The sequence below is a fragment of the Geospiza fortis genome, unplaced genomic scaffold (genome assembly GCF_000277835.1).
Source record: "Geospiza fortis unplaced genomic scaffold, GeoFor_1.0 scaffold112, whole genome shotgun sequence".
NCBI classification, from domain to species: domain Eukaryota; kingdom Metazoa; phylum Chordata; class Aves; order Passeriformes; family Thraupidae; genus Geospiza; species Geospiza fortis.
This window is the reverse complement of record NW_005054298.1, coordinates 24,422,950-24,441,546: the sequence shown is the minus strand read 5'-3', so window position 1 is coordinate 24,441,546 and position 18,597 is coordinate 24,422,950. Positions and strand designations below refer to the sequence as shown.

General features: G+C 40.2%; 1 protein-coding gene across 1 annotated transcript in view; it reads left to right on the top strand.

The window, feature by feature from the left end:
• The window catches only part of PLEKHM3 (pleckstrin homology domain containing M3), a 66,763-nt gene extending 48,510 nt beyond the window's left edge, over positions 1 to 18,253 (top strand). Inside the window, exons 6-7 of the mRNA XM_005415926.2 lie at positions 1,859 to 2,016; positions 11,861 to 18,253. Of these exons, the coding sequence (XP_005415983.2) occupies positions 1,859 to 2,016; positions 11,861 to 12,038 (336 nt within the window). The 3' untranslated portion in view covers positions 12,039 to 18,253. The remainder of the gene's footprint in view (positions 1 to 1,858; positions 2,017 to 11,860) is intronic.
• Positions 18,254 to 18,597: the final 344 nt, after the last annotated feature.

Sequence of the window (18,597 nt, the reverse complement as noted above, 5' to 3'; positions counted from 1 at the left end):
GCCTGAGGTGACTGCTATAGCATGAAAATTCTCTGGAAAATTTGTATGCATTGCGGTTTATTTATTATCTTTGTATGTGCATTTCATCTATTAGTGCCTAAGTGGGTTTTTGGAGGGTGACTGTAGCTTTGTCACTAGCTGGGTGGCTTCACTGTTTCTTTCTTTCTGTTTATTGAATATTGTCAACTTCCGTGTCTCCCCTCTGTAACTGTGGAGTCTGCAAGCAAAATATTTCTTCCTTCAACATGGAAAACAAACCCTAGCCTAGGGGAGCTAAATTACCTTCTGACCATCTGTTGGAAGGTTAGCAGAATCACTGCCTTGAACTCTGGCTTCATTTTCGTATTTCATGCAGCAGCTTCTCTGCATTGTTTATATTGTGCTTGAAGGGGATCTTCCTATACCAGGATGCAATAGGAATGTCATTTTTCCTCTGACATGAGCAGATGTCCTATCTGCAGCAGTAGCAATAACATTGCTGCTTCCTGTTGTTGCAGGTGTTGTCAGCAGGCTGGAGCTGAAGGCAAGGAAGGGGCACATTTCTGCCCATGCCATTCACTGCCGTCAATACCAGCACTCCCCATGCACCTCCTTTTCCAGTTGTACTTGTTAGTAGTGCCTTTCTTGGCTAGTGGGCAGGAAGTTGCCCTGGAACACAAATTTATTTCCTTACTACCTGGCCTTTGCTTCTCTGTTGTTCTTCTTTGCATTGGTATCTCTGCTTTCTCTAGATTTGGTTACACCTAACCCAGATTACAAGTGTGTTACAGGTGTGTTACCATATTTAGGGAAGGGGTGCCTGAACTGAGTGTGACACTCATTTAAGTGTGAAACTCCCCGCTCTTGGATGCCAGGGCACAGCCCCATGCAACTCTTCAGTCAGCAATTACTGCATTCTTTTTCCTTTTTACAGGAGGTTACTATCAAATCCCATGGCACATTTCTATCACTAATCTGGCAAGCTGCCATTCAGACCACAGGAAGCCCAGAAGAGAAGAATATACACTTAGGGCCTTATTCCATCTTCATTCTTCCCTACAGCAGCAGAATTCCTTAAAGTCTCTAGAAGTTTGATCTGAATGGAAAGTATTTTGCCTGAATAGCACCCCTTATTGAGGCATTGTCTCCAAGCCACAAATTTAGATGAGTGTTGTGGTTAGCAGTTTAAGGTTTGGTCATTTTTTCCACACCAACACGAGGAGTGCTAATCATTCTCATGGTCTAGCAGGATTCTTTGGGACTTCTTGATTTGAGAGCTGGACACTAAAGGGAAAAAAATAACAAGTTCCTCTTCAAGACTTTACCTAAGAAGTTATTTGTTTTAGCAAGGAGCAGAACATTTATATTTGAATGGTTTTCAATGGGAAACACTACTAAAGGACTAAAGCCAGGACTCTGTTCACAAAATACGTGCAAAAAACTTGTACTTTGAAGGAAAAGAAACAACCAAAACTGTGATTTGTGCATAAAAAGTAAGAAGAAGTGAAAATTGTAAGGCAGTATTCATAGCTGTCAAAGATAATGTGGAAGCCTTAAACTCGTTTCCTATTTACTTCTTTATGTCTTATCGTATGAATGCATTGTTGTACTTAAAATGATTACTAATGCTTTGTTATTGCCATGTACAGATTTACAAAGAGATAGTAAATTAGTTTTCATGTTCAGATCATTGCTGCTTCAATGACTACTATTATCACTTGTGTTTTCATGGAGCTCTAATTGTTGAGAAGTAACTTTCCTATTGTTTTAACCAACAGCATGTGCCTACATTTCTGTTGTAATAAGTATTGTCTCAGTCTTTCAGGTCATTTTTTGGTTATTTCTGCGGGGTTCATTCAATATTGTCTTCTCATTCCAGGTTATTGAAGGAAAGCTGGCTCCTTTCTTGGGGAAGGTGATCAAGTTTGCCACCTCTCATGTGTATAGCTGCAGCCTTTGTAGCCAAAAAGGTTTCATCTGTGAGATTTGCAACAATGGAGAAATCCTTTACCCCTTTGAGGACATATCTACAAGCAGGTACTCTAATGTGCTAATGGCAGTCATACATTTGATTTGAGTGTTAAAGCCTGGAGTATTCTCAGACTCATGACCTTTTATTTAAATAATTAGGGACTAGATTCCACTAATGCACATTTCTGGGGAGCTACAGTAGATCACTGCTCCAGGGAGGCCACCATGAGCAAATGTGGAAGCAAATGAGAAGTGCTACTTCCCAAGGTCCTGTCAGTCTCAGAAGAGCTGTTCAAAAAGGGAAAAGCCCCCAGATCATCACACAGTGTGATTTATCCAAAGCTGTTCTGAGTTTGGAAAGTGTCCTGAAAAGCCAGATGACTTTTCTGGAGCAACCGCAGACATCTTTCTGTTCTCTGGTATCCCTGGGCCCATAATTTACAGGGATCATCCATTCTAAAACAATGGCCATCCATTCTGAAGTGTCTTCCTCATGAAATGTTATGGCTAGTTCTCTGCTCTGCTTATTCCTCTGTACCTGTATATGCAAGATTTTTTTTTTTAATTTATTGCTATTCTCAGACGGCAGCAAAGTAAGTGTAAGTGTATGTGAGTCCTAAACTAAGCGAAAACACCTTTATTTCAGATCATATACAGTACTGGATGCCAGGTCAGGGACAGGAGTCACATGGGAAACCTAGAAGCAAAATGCAGGAAACCAAAGCAGACTTGGCAACACAGCAGTGTTACTACTCTTTTTCAGTAGTGTCTTGGATTTTCAGTAAAGGAGATATACTGTCTTTCTGTTAAGGGTGGAAGAAAGTATATCTGACATCCACAATTAAGTATTTTTATGGCTGTTTCAAATACAGTCATTGTAATTTGTTCTCCAAAGTGTTCATTTGAAAGTGGAAAGAATCAAGGACCTGCCTTTGGAAACAATCAGGACCAGACAATTAAAAAGGTTTGTTAAGAATCTGGTTCCCTTGCATGCACAAAGATGTTAAATTAAAAGCAACCAAGGACTACTCTTAGGGGATTTTCAGTCTGATCTGAGTTTCAAAGGTTGCATATTGTTTTTCCAGAGACTTATTCCAAAAAATGTATTGACAAAGCAGTGGATAAAAGCTAAGCAAGGTATGTGATATGTGGTTTATAAACAGTTTTTAAGAAAGAATGCATCTAGGGTGCATGGTGAGATAGGCTGAGTTAAAAGACAGACTAAGATGGCATAAACCATAAGATGTCTGTGGAGACTGCATAATAGGTGATTGAAGATCTTCCCAAAAGATTAATGAGAATGTGAAGGAACATTTGGGAATACAAGTTCATGTTAAAATTTGATTTGTCTGGGGGATTTTTGGTCACAAAACCATTATTGGGTGTATATTGTTTCCATGCCCTTTAGCTGAGATCAGACATGCCTTGCAATTACAGAGTTCAAAACCCTCTGGAATCAAATAGAATTTGTCAGCAATTCAAGCCAACAGAAGCTGCTGTAGCTCCTGTGTTTATGTGAGTCAGAAGCCAGAGAGGACTTGTGTTCATGTTTCACAAATGTGAAGTTATGGTTGATGTCATGCCAAAGACAGCAGTTCTTGTTAATCGTTTTAATTAAAACACAATCAGCATGAAAGGTTCTCCAAGATTTCTCTTTCTTATCTCATCATTCTACTTACTCCTTTTGTATTCCTTGTAACTAAACCTTGTTTTTATCCCCAGCATTTTCTGATTCCCTTCCTAGTTAGTTTTCTCATCTCATTAATACACATGCACCTATGTGGAGCTAACCAGATTATTTCAGTTCCATATTTTTGCTCTGGAGGCATGTTATGCCAAAAGAGGAGCTTGTACAGTAAAGCAGTGCAGCTCTATCAACTCCAAAGCAGTGAGGGAGAAGGCTAGGTGGAGGGATTTTGTGTTTGTTCCCATCTCTTGAAGATGAGAGAAGTTTCTGAAGTAGGTATACTGAGCACTACAAGACAAGGTAAGGTGGGGAGGCTAGTTAGAAATAGAGGGATGTACAGAGTAACCTGTGGCAAATGGATGGCAAGTCCTAAAAGGTCCATGTGAAGACTTGCAATTATACCTGGAAATTCTGATGATGTATTCAAAATTTCCTTGTCAGTTGTCATACAGAGCTCTGAGTAAAACAGCTCAGATTTGTGATTTAGTTGTGCTATTCTTAGTCCACAGTGTGCAGAGATAATTGACTACAACTCCCTTTTCTTCATCCTGGTTTTCTGGAATTGCTATCTACAGCACAGTACTCAAATTTTGTATACAATAGTGGACTGCCAGGTAGGCTGGCTGAAGCTGGTAAGTTGAGGAGGAAAGAGCTGCTAAACTCTGAAGACCATATTTTTCTTTTTGCATTTGAATGTTTGTTCACTTTTGAGCTATCAACTCTACCAGCAAACTGGGCTGTTAGGTTAGAAATATTTGAAAGTGAGTGCATGATATCTTTTGCAAACTTCAGCTCTTTGCTGCATGTTTGAAAAGTGAAGCCTGCTTGTGTGTGTGTGTATGTATGTCTGTGTTGAGCTGGCATTTGGATTTTTGGCTACCTCCCTGACCTTTCTTGCTCTTTGGAGAGAAGAGTGACAGCTGTCAGCTGGCCATTACAATTCCAAGGTGGTTTTCAGTTGGCTGTTCACTTTCCATCCTCATGGTCTCTTAGGTGAGCTTTGAGGCGATGAGATTGTTTCTCTCCAAAATATTCTCAGCAGTTGTTTCTGGCACAGTGTTCAGTAAGAATTTATGAAGGATGGGTATTCTTCAGGTAGATAGAGCTGAGAGAAAAAGAGGGCCCCTCTTGAGGGCTGGAGTTTCTCTTTGGTCTGGTTATTTGCTTGAGAGTCATTTTTGTCAGTCCTTGGGCAAACAGAGTGAATACCTGGGTTATGCACTCCTCAGGGTTTGAATACACATATATTGCATACCCTTCTCTCACTAATCAGTGTGACACATTCCTTTGTTGGCAAACGGTTCCAAAACAAACACAATCAGTTCACTTAATTAGCGGGTCTGTGGGCTGTGCTTGGCAGGCTCTTTACATCCTGCTCAACAATGCAGAGCAACAGTTTGCTGCCTTGAATGCAAGGGTGGGCTCACAAAGTCATAAGCTTTCAATGATACATCCTTTCTCCGGCTGTTCTTGGGAGGTGGTTATTCTGCACAGATCTTAATAAAAGCTGTGATTCAGTAGTTAAACAATTTCTTAAAAATTGTCCCATCCTTTTGATGCCTCTTCCAGTCACTTTGATTCTTCTGTCCTTTATTCCCCTCTTTTCTGTCTTACCCATATTTATATAATACTTAATCAGGGTTCTTTCAAAATTTCACAATTTCACCTTGTTTTTGAAGGCTTTAAATCATGAGAACTATTTAAAGCCTCTTGAATTAATTGCACATTTCATGGACCAAATTTTCAGCTAATGTAAACTCTCTGAGCTCTGCTTTTGCTGGAGTTCTGGCGACTTAAATAAACTGAGCATCTACCTCCTATTTTATTTCTTGGGCTGAATTTGCCCGGGGCTAAAATTTAGTGAGTAAATATATAAAATTATCATATTATGTCACTTATTTTATATTTACAGATGTTGTGCAATGACTTTAAATATCCTTGACTGTAAATTAGCTTGTTAGAGCTATCCTTGCCCATTAGCAAGAAGGCACTTCCCCTCAAGTTGCTCTGATTTTGCTTGTTCTTCACTAATGTGGGGAAGAGGTTTTGTTTCTTTCTCCTAAAATTAAAAAAAGACCCAACAACCAAACAACAGAATTAAAGTCTGGGTAGTGGCACTGTTGTCTGTAGTAGTTGCTATATTTGTTTTATAACTTAGAACAATTTTTAACAATTTTTAAATCTTAAGGAGTACTGAGAAAATTACCTTTGGAATGAGAATAGAATTTATTAAAACGTTTTCTGTCCCATCAGATAATTAAGCAATCATGGTTATGGTTAAGATTATGTTACCCATTTAATAAAGTTTTGGTCTTGCCTATCATCATCGTAATGATTACTTTCACAGGCAATTAAATTTGTTGTGTTTTGCTGCTAAAGTTACTTGCTTGTTAAGAACAATTTAATCCATTCCTTTCCTTTTATGTGCTGACTGTAGATGTATGTGAACCATGGAGAGTTGCTCTTTTGTGTTCATACTCATTTATCAAGGCTAAACTGTTTTCACTTTGTTAAGTTAATTTGTTCTGCAGATCAGTTAAGACATGTATACCTTTTAAGAGACAAACCAGAAGGCCCAAGTTTAAAATAGACGTGCCACAGAACAGACTTGACTATATCAACCAGCTTGGATGCCTCCATAATCTTTGGCCACCATCCTGATAAGACCTGTGAATGTACTTTGCACATAGTGACAAGGCCTACTGAAGGCTCTGGGGCTGTGCATGCTGAAGTCTTTGCAAAGTTACAGCTTTGTGTTATGATGCTGTGTCACTGGACAATGGTAACTTTGAGCATTTGGGAGAATGCTGAAGATAGATGTTAGGCGGAGGGACTGAAATCTGCAGTACACAGTATTTGCAGGAAGTACCTTGGCACAGGTCAAAGGCATCACTCAAAGTACATAATTTTCTCTCTTGCTTTGATTGGTTTGTCTTTTGCTAGAAAGCCTTTCCCCCGGCCTGGCTCACCTGAGTTGTGCCAGTAGTTTAGTACCTGATTTTTGAAAGAGCTTAGCTTATCAGATGCTGATAGCTGGTTGAAAGCACTCTGAAGTGATCTGCTCAACACTTCTTCAAGGAAATGTAGGCACCTAAGTAGATGGTAAGTTCTCTTGGTAATTTAATTTCACCTGAATCTGTCAAAACTGATCAAAATCTTCTGGCCCAGATTGTCTTATTTTCATTTGTGCAGGGTAGCACAGTAATATTATCTGGAAGATGTAAACAGAAAACAATAAAGTATACCAGCTTTTTCATCAAGTATTGTCTTTTACAACTGAATTAGCTTTAGAGGTTGGTTTTACTTGCTTCATGTCACAGTGGCTTTTAACTAGAATGTTCAGTCAATGTCATATTAGTGCCAACTTTCTTCCATTCATTTACCATGTGGGCATCCCTCCCTAGGCAGGCTACTTGCATTGGTTCCTAGGCAACTGGAATAATATTGCTGCACGTGTATGTCAGGCATTGATCGCCTTTGGGGCTTTTTTTGTATTGTAAGTGAACACAGGCTAGTCCTTTTTCCTTTTCTTTGTGTTCTGCTAAAGGCTCAGAGTTTGAAGGGCCTGTCTATGATATTCACAACTGAGCAATTTAGAAATGCTTGCAGACAGGCACATGTGCATAGTGTGGGATGGTGATCATGCTGGAATCCCCAGGCAAGGCTTACTTCAGCCTGTATGGTTTGTTCTTTGGGGTTTTTTAATAGCCAAGTTACAGGTGGTTTAGTGTTTTGGGTGCTTGGTGAATGTTTAGCATCATCTAAGGAAAACATAATGAATGATCCCATTTAATCCTGCTTTTACTCTGCATGGCAGGAAAGAAGAAACTGAAGAATTTAGTTGTTCAAGGATTTGATTTAGTTCAGTCCTAAATCAAATCCTTGCTGAAATTTCTTTCAAGGGATTACTCACTTGACCAAAGGTGTGGAAGGTCTGGCGCAAAGGAAGTGAGTTTTTTAAATGAAAAAAAGAAAGCTAGTATATAAAATTACAAAGAAAGGGTGGTGGGTGAATATGACACTGCAATGGGACAGGGGAGCTCTTTGCCCTTCTCAGCTCTGCTAGGAGCCCCTGGCTGACCTTCAGCAAGCCAGTTCACCTCTCGCTTCCTGTTGGGAGGTGGGAATGGTGCTGTATCTGTACAGCCAGCCCCTGTGCATGGACTGAAGATATCCTAATAAACCTTGTTGGTTCCAGCAGCTTCATCCCACCTTTGTACCAGTCACATTGGTAAGTCTGTGAACCAGTAAGGTTCCTACAAGCCAAAAACTTGGCTTTCAGATGACATCCTGGGCCATCTGTTGATCATCCCTGCTTCATTTTGTCTGTTAGAGGTGAAAGGTCTTCGAGACCTCCTTGTGTTGTACCCCCCACTTCAGGCACCTGATTCTGCTCAGGGGCACTTAATGATGGTGCAGTACAAAGAATAAACATAAGCATAATCAATTGGTTGTGCAGCATCTAGAATCACTTGAGCTATAATCCTGGAAAAAATAGATGGGAAGCATGGAAAGAACATGCCAGAACTTGCAATTTACTAAATATTGCTATGTTTCAAATGCCCAGATGGGAGATACTAACTTTGGCATTTCCTCAGCATACAAGGAAAGATTATATGCTTTTAACGTAGAAAGCCTTTTCTTTTGTAACTAGTGATGATAATAAGAGCATTATTATAATAATGCCTTTCTGGCTGTGGAGAGCTTTGCCCTTTCTCTTACGCTTTTCAGTGCAATAGAAATTATTTAGAGGACTGAATTATTCTCTGCATTTTTTTACTCCATACAGGTAAAACATTCTTATAACATAAAACACCCTCTAAAGTCTCAACAGAAATTGAGTTAGGTCAGGAAAGAGGGGAAAAAAAAAACCCCACCAAAATAGAGAGGAAGCTATTTCAGCTGCTCTCTTAGAAGACTGCAAGTCTGTGTGAAAACAACATGCAGTGTTCACTAAGTCTTCAAATGCTGTTTGAAAAATAGCAAGATGCTATTAATGTGCAGTGTCACAATATCATTCATTAAAGAAGGAAACATGAAAGGCCTGAATGGCTATGGGCTCATCAGCTTATTATCAGTGGTGAATAGCATTCTCACAAAGGATGTAGGGACTTTTTGGCCTCTAGACAAAGAGTAAGTTGGGATTCAGAAATAGCACCTGAACTGTGAATTACCTATGACAACAACAAGGGTTAAGGGAAAGATAAGTAGGTGTAGTGAACTATTAAGTGAGCCTTTTATAGGCTACAAAATATATTTTATTTCTCCAGAGAAATAAAATCATTTTAATATACTGAGGCTTGAAAACAACAAAAGACCGTATGAAGTTCACATGTGGAGATAAAATTAGATCTCAGAATTAACTAGGAAGCAATCTGTTTGTAATATTCTAAAAAGGAATATAATGTTGGAGCTTTTGGTATCACTGGAGAATCTCTCACAGTGAGGTTAGAAATAGTCAACCAGTTGGCATTCCAGGGCCAGTTAAGATTGACTGTATTTGATATGAGGAAAAGCAGAGCTGTGTAAGGAGCTTGGGTTAGTATAGCTCCACCACGTTAAAAGGAGTGACTTGCCAGTTGCACCAAGGCAGAGCAAGATCAGCATTGCCCCCCTGCCCTGGTGACTTTGTCAGTGAGGGGGACACAAGCATGCAGTGAAAGCTGAAATGGATGTCCTCTCTACTTGTTCCTGTGCAGAGCTAGAGGCAGCTTTGTTCTCCAACTCAGAGCACCCTTTCTGTAGGCTGCTACTTTGTTGTCATCTGGACCCCTTGGTTGGGCTCAGCCTTCACAAGAGAAGGCAGAAAATAGGTCTTTCAGAGCAGCAGTCAGGGGGCACCAGAATGGACCCACGATGGCAGCAGTGGGTGCCACTGCAGGGACTGTGAGATCAGGGCTGGCTGTTTGCCTCTGCTTAGTGCCTGACAGTGTGGGGTTGTGGGCACAGCTTCAGCTACTGTACCAGCTCTAATGAATAACAGTTCAGACAGTTTTTCTCTCTGTTTTGATTCTAAGTGATGGGAAAAATCTTTGTTGATCTTTTCCACTGACCTTATTTCTGAAAAATGAATTCATATTAATTTGAACACCATCAGTCTTTGTTTGCTCTGCTGATGGCCTTTGACTTGAGAGACCAGGTGTGCTGGCCCCTCTCTCATCCTGCTCAATCCACTTCAGCAGTAATTTCTGATAGGTTTTGTCATTTCCATGCATGCTGTAGAGAAATATTGGGCTAGCATAGGGGGTGGTGATGTGAGAGCACAAAATTACACTCCTCATCAATCATTACCGTCTAGCAACTTCCAGGGCACTGTAAACTGCTGACTAACAAGGGAGAATTAGCTTGATAAAATCACCATTAGTGTCAGTTCAGAGTGGTGTAAAGTTTTAAAGACACTGCTGTCTTCTGTCTCTTCTTTGCCCATTAGTGGGTCTGTTTGTGGAGATCCCAACCCAGCAAAGCACGTAAGCACACTTAATGCAAGGCAGGCCAGTAATCCCAAAGAAATCAGTGGGATGTTGTAAATAGCTCTGTATGAGCCAGTTTCTTGATTCAAAACCAGATTTAGACTCTAGCTGGACTGAGAAATCCAACAGTCAGGTTTTACTGTGAGAGAGCATGGAAGCCAGTAGATATACTGCTTTATACTTAGCCTTCTTCACCTTTCTTTTCTTACTCATATTTAGGTTCTATCAGTTTATGCTAGTTAGAATTGTGCCTCATTAAATATCTGCACAGCATTCTTAAAGCTCTGCAGTTATTAAAATTTACACCATGTTTGGAGCCATGCATAAAACTTCAAGTGCAGCCAGACCAGGAATAGTTTTTTTAAAAGTTACAGGTGAGATGCAGCCAATGTAGCTAACAGGTTGTGTTAGCTTATGGACTTCTCTCAGTATTGTCAGACCACATGCCTTATGGCTTCTCACTTTTTGGGGTTTTTTTCTTCATGTTTTTGATTTTCCTTCACAGTCTTGAAGACAAAGCCCTTATTTCTATGAAAATCAGGTTCAAAGCAAACCAACAAAAAACCTCACTAAAGTTATACTAATGGGCACTTGGATTCTTATGTAGTCATTTGACTACAATGTCTACAAGAAAGGAAGAAAGTGCAAGGCAATCAAGATGTCCTACAGAATGAATCACCAAGGGTGACCAACACCCATTGTTTGTATTTCAGGATTGCTTTAAAGTTTCATGTTTTGTTGCTTTTATTATTTGATTATCCAACTGAAATCCAAGACTTTTTACCTCTGACAGTCCACCTTTTACTTTTTCCTTTGGTTACAAAGCTGTAGTGACAACTCATCACTACAGATAGATATTTACATTGAAAGGCTGAGAATGTCCAACTGTTGAGTTGTAGCCCACTCATGATTGCCAGATGTTTTATTGCTCCTCATCCATCTGCAACTGGGACTTGATCTGCTGGGACACTAAGTTCATTGCCTCACAATGCCCCAAAAGTAAACCAGTCATGTTGTTTGAGCAGTTGATTCGTTTGAAGTCCTCATGTCACATTTGAGAACAGAATAACACAGGTTTGAATGCCAGAAGCATAGCTCAATGTATTGATCAATTGATCAACATAGATCAGTTGTCTTCATCTAGTCTAGTCTTCCATAGGACACAGGCCAGACAACATCACTTACCTCTGTTTCATTTTTACGTTTGAAATGACAACTTCTGCTGTTGAAGTGGACTGTTCTTTACTCTTTACAGAACAGCTGACCACTGGAGCTTCAATGAGAAATATGTTGCATCATGGCTGTTGCAAATCACAGAATCTGTTTCTGCAAATGCTGAAATATACATTATTGGAAAATAACACAGCCACGCCTCATTTACAAACAAAGCAAGACTTGTTTTTCATAAAACAAAGTTGATGTCTTTTCAGTGGTGTACCTGAATACTAGATACTAAGAAGATAAGTATTAATCCTTCTGAAAACTTGTCTGTGAAGCAGAAGTGCTGGGACAGATTCTCAGCAACTGCAAAATGAATGCAAGTCAATTGATTTTAGTGTTCCCGAGTAACTTTACACCAGCAGAGGCGTGGCCATATCAGTGTCTTTTACAACACCACTCTAATGAAGCATAATGCTCTTTGAGCTCCCAGAACAGTGTGAAGGAATACCTACTGGCCACAGCCCACGTGAAGCCTGTTGCATGCTCTGGTCCTATGTTGTGATTCAATTTTGACACTAATTTGTGTTTGCAGGTGTGAAAGCTGTGGTGCTGTCTTCCACTCTGAGTGCAAAGTGAAGGCTGTACCATGCCCCAGGTGTGTGCGTAAAGAATTGCAGAAGAAGCAGAAATCCTTCTGGAGGCAACTGAATATGGACGAGAACTTCGAAGAGTCTTGCAACATGTTTGAGTTGTCATATCAGAACACATGAGGTCCTTAAGGCAGTGGCCAGCCTGAAGAGAATCCCTCTCCCAGCTGCCAGCTCAAGCAAATTCTCTGCTTAGACAGGCAGAAATTGTTTTGAAAAATATTACCTGACCTCCTTCATCTGTGAAATAAGACCTGCCAAAGTGGCCATAAAGCCTTGTTGGCTTTGAAATACCAATGGCTAAACTGCATTGAAGTCCAGCCTTTGGCTCTCATACAAAATGTGGTTGATGAGAAATGCTTTAGGTCTAGCTAATTAAGTACTCAACTTTCTTTTCCACCTCTGGAGAACACTTTATCTCAAGGCAGAAAATATTTGCTGCCATGACTGCATTATTTTTTATGTTATTCATTTAGAGTTGATGAATCATCTACTTATTTATGTGTATTATTTATTTATTAGTAGCCTTGGCAGGGGTTCTGGTAAGGTGTCTCACAGAACCCAGTAGAGCAGGAATTATTTTAAATCCACTGTCTCCTTCTGATATGGACATGTGGTTTCATTTCCTCATGTTTTCAGAGAACTATCTTAAAGGATCTCCCTTAAACCTTATTCGGGGTGCTTGCAAACATAAGACACAGAATAATTCCTTCAGTTATGTTTATATATTTATAACCACCCCAGTGAACTACTCTATATTCAGATAACCATGGGACTTGCTACTCTTTTTGTTCAGGCTGGAAATGTCAGTTAAGCTCTGTCTGAAGTCCTTTGAGATTTGTACTGGTTACTCTTGATTCATGGGAGGCTATGTCCTTGTCTGTAGTAACATGATGTTGGTTCTCCTCCTTTCAGTCTGAAACTTCAGGGCATTTTAAGTGTTCGCATTGGTTTTCTTTTTATTTCCTGAAGTTTACTCCAAATGTTTTTCTAATCTGTTAAACTGATAGTCAGGAAAGTGATCTTGCCCATTTTAGTTAGCACATACCTCCAAAATTGTGAAAAACACTACTTTGCTGTTTTCACATGCAACTTGTGTCCTGCATTCTCTCTGAGCTCCGAGGCATTTAGAGTTCTGTAATGATTTCCATGGTGGACAGTGAAGTTCCTCGAGGTATGATTCTGCTTCACACACCTGGAACACAGGGAAGTATAAAACACAGTGAATTATTTTGTAAAGGGAAGTATCTGATGGATTTAGCTGGAGAGCTGTGTGTCCTTACTGGCATTATGTTTAATTCATGGCAAGTTCACTTCCAACGAGCAGTTAGATTTCTTCTCCCCATTTCACATTCCTGACTCTTTTCCACACCCTGCAGCAATATGTGTATTACATACCTATGAAAGTATTCATATATATATACACACACAATCTATATATAGAAAGTAAATATGGTTTCAGGAGAATAATGCCAGTTGCATGTGTTTTTCTCCTCTCCTCTCACACAGGTTTGTGAAAATGTGGAATACTGATTTTTGCTTCGTATATAATCTACAGACTGTTGTATTCAAGGCAGAAAGCGGTTTTGATTGTTGAAGCATCTCACTAATTGCAGAAGTATTTTAAATGAAAGAACAGGGTACATCATGCTTACATTAAAAGGTAAAATGCTACAATGAGTTGCCTTGTACTGGAATATAAGTGGTTACCTTTTCCAGCCTCCAGTCAAAGAAAAAAGTAGCTTTCTCAAATTTGAGTGCAACTACTATATATATATACACAGAAGCATGTTTATATCTCTATACATTAGACAACCAGTGCCTTTCTTTTGCAGAAATCCTTCTTTCATTGGAATTCTTTAGAAGGAAGTGAGGGTTTTTCCATATTCTTGGCAAAGTGCTGTAGGGATTCCCATACTTAATAAACCGGTGAATCATGCACTACAATTGTCACTACAATTAATACTTCCCATACACAATGGTGTCTCTGTCTCAGCTCACTGTTCCTCATGTGAAATGAGTTGCTTTTGGCTATCACCCTTAAAGGTATAATGTTCCTTGCATATCCATTCCCATGCAAAGAATTCCCTGTGTGTTCAGAAATGCAAACACTGGTGAAGTATTGTGGAATTAGTCAGGCAAACAGGAACTGCCCTGGTACTGGCTGAATAAACAGAACGCTCCCATGTTTTTCAGCTTGTGTCACTACAATTACTGCTGTGGCAAAGCCAGTAGCTCTGAAACTGTCAGCATCTGGCAGGTACTATTTTGAATTATCTGTAGACATAATGTTAAGTCATTAAAGAAAAAATGGTGATGTTTTTCATATCATCATGCTCTGGTATTTATAATGCCTTACAGTGCTTGTTCCATGTCCAACTCAGTTTGGAGAAGGCTGCTTGAGTGCACTGTCAAAAACCATGTGGAGTCAAGGAATCAAGGTTCAGACACTGCAAAATATTAGTTACTTTGACAGATGTCCTGTCTCCAAAGTACCAGTCATGTGAGTGGTTAGATATTGGAATTGAATGCTGGAATAACAACATAGACAGCATTGGAGTTCTCTGGGTTTGTATGTGTACTACAGAACAGTTTCTTTGCTAACAGAGATTTAAAGGATAAAAAAAGTATGATGTTGGCAAAACTGCTGAAATTAGTCATGGGTCTGAAACCACTGCCATTACAAATTACACAGAGCAAGAGCATGTTATGATATTCTGTCAGTGCCCAGAGCTTTATGTTAAAGGATACTGTACAATACAGATCATGCTGTTTGCTTTAAAATCCAGTGTTGTTGTAAACCAGCTAGTTCCTAAAATGAATAGACATTCATTTCTACTTTGGAAAAGTAATACAGCTTCACAGTAGCTTTAGGAGCAGGCTGTAAGGTGAAAGATGATGTCCTCTCAGGGATGCCTAGCTCCTATCCAAAACCAGTTATTCCTTATGAATGGGTAAGATAAAATATTCTGTCACCAATTTTTGTAAGCATAATGAAAGGCTTAACCCTGCCCTCAGTCAATTTTCTTGCAGGAGCCTCAGCCTGGGGTTGTGCAGGTGGTTTGGGTTTCAGACAGCGCTGAACCCTTGCATGGTTGTCTCTGCTGTATTACCAGCGCTCTGTGCTGGTCCCCACTGCTCTGTCTGCCCATTCTGCAGCCCACAGCCTGCACGGGGCTCTGCTCTGCAGACTTCTGGATGAGCATCAGCTGGTAAAGTTCCTGGGGCTTTGCAGATTGCACCTCTCTGCCCACACCCTCCCCCCACCCCAGGTGAAATTATGCATTAGTACTTCAGACTTGTCCTACCCACACACGAAATAAATTTGAACTGTGCGGTTTCATTGTGAATCAAGAATGAACTATGCTGTTTGTCTTCTTCAAAGAGAAGATGCTTTCATAACTGACTGAGAAGGAATTGATCTGTAATCAGTTACTGCTTTTGCTTTGTACAGAACTTATTATCAGTGTAAAAATAGGATGCTTAACTGCAGTGGACCATAGCTTCACTCTCTACAGATACTTACAGTTGTTAGTCTGATATTATTTTAATCTAGGATACTATTGAGATCCTTATTTAAGTCTCTTTTTCTCTTTACCCTAGCCATTTACCTTTGCTTTAATGGGAAGATGGGCCTATTTAGGGGATGCAAACTTCAGCTCTTTTTCTATTATCAGTCTATAAAAAGAGAAATTTGTTTTTCTTGTGTAGGAATCCTCGTATTGCTTTTCTTTTTTTCTGTCTTATGTGGTGGAAAATGATGGGTTTGTGATGTGACAGAATATCCTGGCTGGCACATACCAATATGAGCTCACTGCTGGGATCCATAGGAATTGCTAGGTATGAGGGAAGGTACTCTTTTGAGAGGAACTTAAGTTTTTTGCAGTACTGCACAGGCTCTGATGGCCCTATTAGGAGTGAATCATCAGGGTATCTCTAGAGCTCCTCTTGTCAAGGCTTCTCCTATTATTAGGATAGTGTGTGTATTACAATAGATTGATGATAATGTCTTGAAAGATGTTTAAAAAGAGCAGAGGATGTCTGTTTACAATGAAATAGGGAAGCTGCCCACTTGAATTTTCTTTTTCCCTGTAGCAACAGAAGCCACCATTTCCTAAGCTTCCCAATGGTCACTGCCTGGATTGCAGCTGACTGTTGATCTGTATTAAAAAATTAATTGAATAATCATCATAATCTTCTAATTTTTTTTCCTGCCACTGAGTTGCAAGCCACTCTCTCCTCTCTCTCCACTGTCTCTGTCCCTCTCCTTACTCAGAGTACTGAGCCTATAGCCAGGCTTGGAGCTTCATAGGTCATTGTGTTGCTTTTGAGCCAGTTGAGTCCAGTTATTCTCTCCTTTGTAATTTGCCTTCCAATTTTCCCTTCCCAGTAGGAGTGCCTTACAGTGCAGTATATTAGCGTCTCTCTTCCTGTTTTGGATTTCCTGATTTCATCTGCTGTTTTATTAACTTGTAGACTTAAACTGAAATGCTCCTGGGGCTGGGCCTGCTCTTTTGCAGGAGCAGCTGAGTAAATCAGTTTCCTTGTTCTGCCCTTATGAAGTTAGCTCTACAGGCTTCATATACCAGCTCTGAAGACACCAAGCTGTGTGGGAATTCCTCACTTTTGCTCCTTTTGGTGCCTTAAATTTTGAGAAGTGAATTATTTTTTTTTAGAAATGCTCTGCCATGATGCAATGTTTATGACATCTCAGCTTAAAACCCTTGCTTGTGACAGTTTCCATCGTGCTAGGAATGGTAACCATAACATTTGTTTACTGTCTGTGCTTTGTGAGGGCATTATGAGAGAGGATAGTGTGGAGATGGTATTGGTTCTTATTATGTGTGGTTTTGAGACTTGCTGGGCTGCTTAGCCTGAGATGCAGTTGTGCAAGACCTTCAGAAGCCGTGCATATATAATAATGTCAGGTACAGAGAATTAAAACAGGGTCAGGTCGCATGCAGTTTTGCTCCTCCTGGAACCCATGGCCAGTCCACCCAACGTGGCCAGGGACTCCCATACCATGCCCCCTGCTCACTTGCACAGCTGGGTCCAGTCCTGTGGGACTGAAGGTGTTTCCTCAAAGCTCAATTTTAGTGCAGCCTGGCTCCCTGAAGGCTGACCCAGTGGGGGTTTAGTCAGCCTCACCTTAGAAAGAGGATTAACCCATTGAAATTTTAGCATTATTTGCTAAAGTATGTGGCAGATGTGAGCCTGGGGCACAAGTCCATACTAACTGTGATTTTGTAAGTCCACATTTGACACCAGTAGCAGGAATCCCCTTAACAGCAGCAGTGCTGCTATTGCGTATTAGCCGTACAGTGAGAAGACAGCCTGGATAATAGAAGTGCAAAATCCTTCTTTACTTGAAAACCCTGGTGCGGCCACGATGGCTTGAGTCATGTGTTAAAATGCCGATTTCACCCAAATTCCTTAGAGTGACCATTAATCCAAATTGCAAACATGCCACTTGTGGTTAGCATCAGAGATAACTAGGTCTGGAGAGCTATCAGCTGTCTAGGACCAAAGTGTATTAGACTTTGTCTTGTGCACAGGTGTCAGCAGCTCAGTTATTTATTTTTTTTCCTGTCTAATCCACATGTTAAGCCATTATGGATCCTTGAATATGCAGCATTGTTTTGGTGGAAAAAGGATTTGTTTCAGTTTTGCTTATGCACTTGTCTCCCAAGTTGATTTTGCTTAAACTAAACTGTGCTTTCAGTTTTGATTTTTAATTAATACATGTGATACCAAGTTACCTTACATGAGTCCCTGCTATACTTGAGGTAAGCAAAAGTAAATTCATGAGTAAAATGTGTGTTTCATAGGTATTAAGTGATAATGGCAGCTTCCAAATCAACTTTAACTCAGTCAAGGCAGTTGAAAGCCAGGGAAAGCCAGATGTGAGCAGCAGAGCACAGTGGCTGATGTGGTCCCTGGCAGCCTGGGCTTTCCTTCCTGCCAGAGCACTAGCTCACCTTGCACCCCTTACAGTGAATTTTAGCATTGCTGGCAGTGCACCCTGAGTTTTTGGAATACCCTTATGTGTGTGTGCTACTGTGTTAACTTATTTGCAACATTGTTATGTGTGTTTCATTGTTTGCATTGTTGCTTTGGTTTTTTTACTTTTGACAAGGATATTTTTTTAAATTATCTGCAACTACTGGGCAATAGTCTTAATTTATTATTGATGTGTAATGATGTTATAATTTAAATCCACTGAGTTGAATTGATTGTTGACACTTGAACAGGGTTTATTTGGGTTCACTTGTGACAGCATCAGAGCACCAGTCCCTCCTGTATAAAGGCAACTCTCAATAAACACTAAAAAAATGTTACTCGTCCTTTTTAATTTGCCTTCTGGTGGGTACTGTACCATGGGTAGGGCAAGCTCTGAAAGAGTGACAGTTTTCTTAAAAATGCTTCTCTGATGGTTACAATCTTCTGAAACAAAGAAAATATGATACTTACTGTTCCCAGATCTCAGCCAGGAGGGCCTCTGGAACTACTGTTGATGTCTGCATCAGGGTCTGGGGGTTTGGATTCCCAGTTAAATGTAGTGTTTTTGGAACACCACAAATTCCTAGATTTTTAATGGTGCTGACCCCTGCCACAAGCTCCCAGGGGAGCTTACTGTGGCTTTGAGGCACCCTTGGAAGCAGAGCTCCTGGGAGGCTTGCAG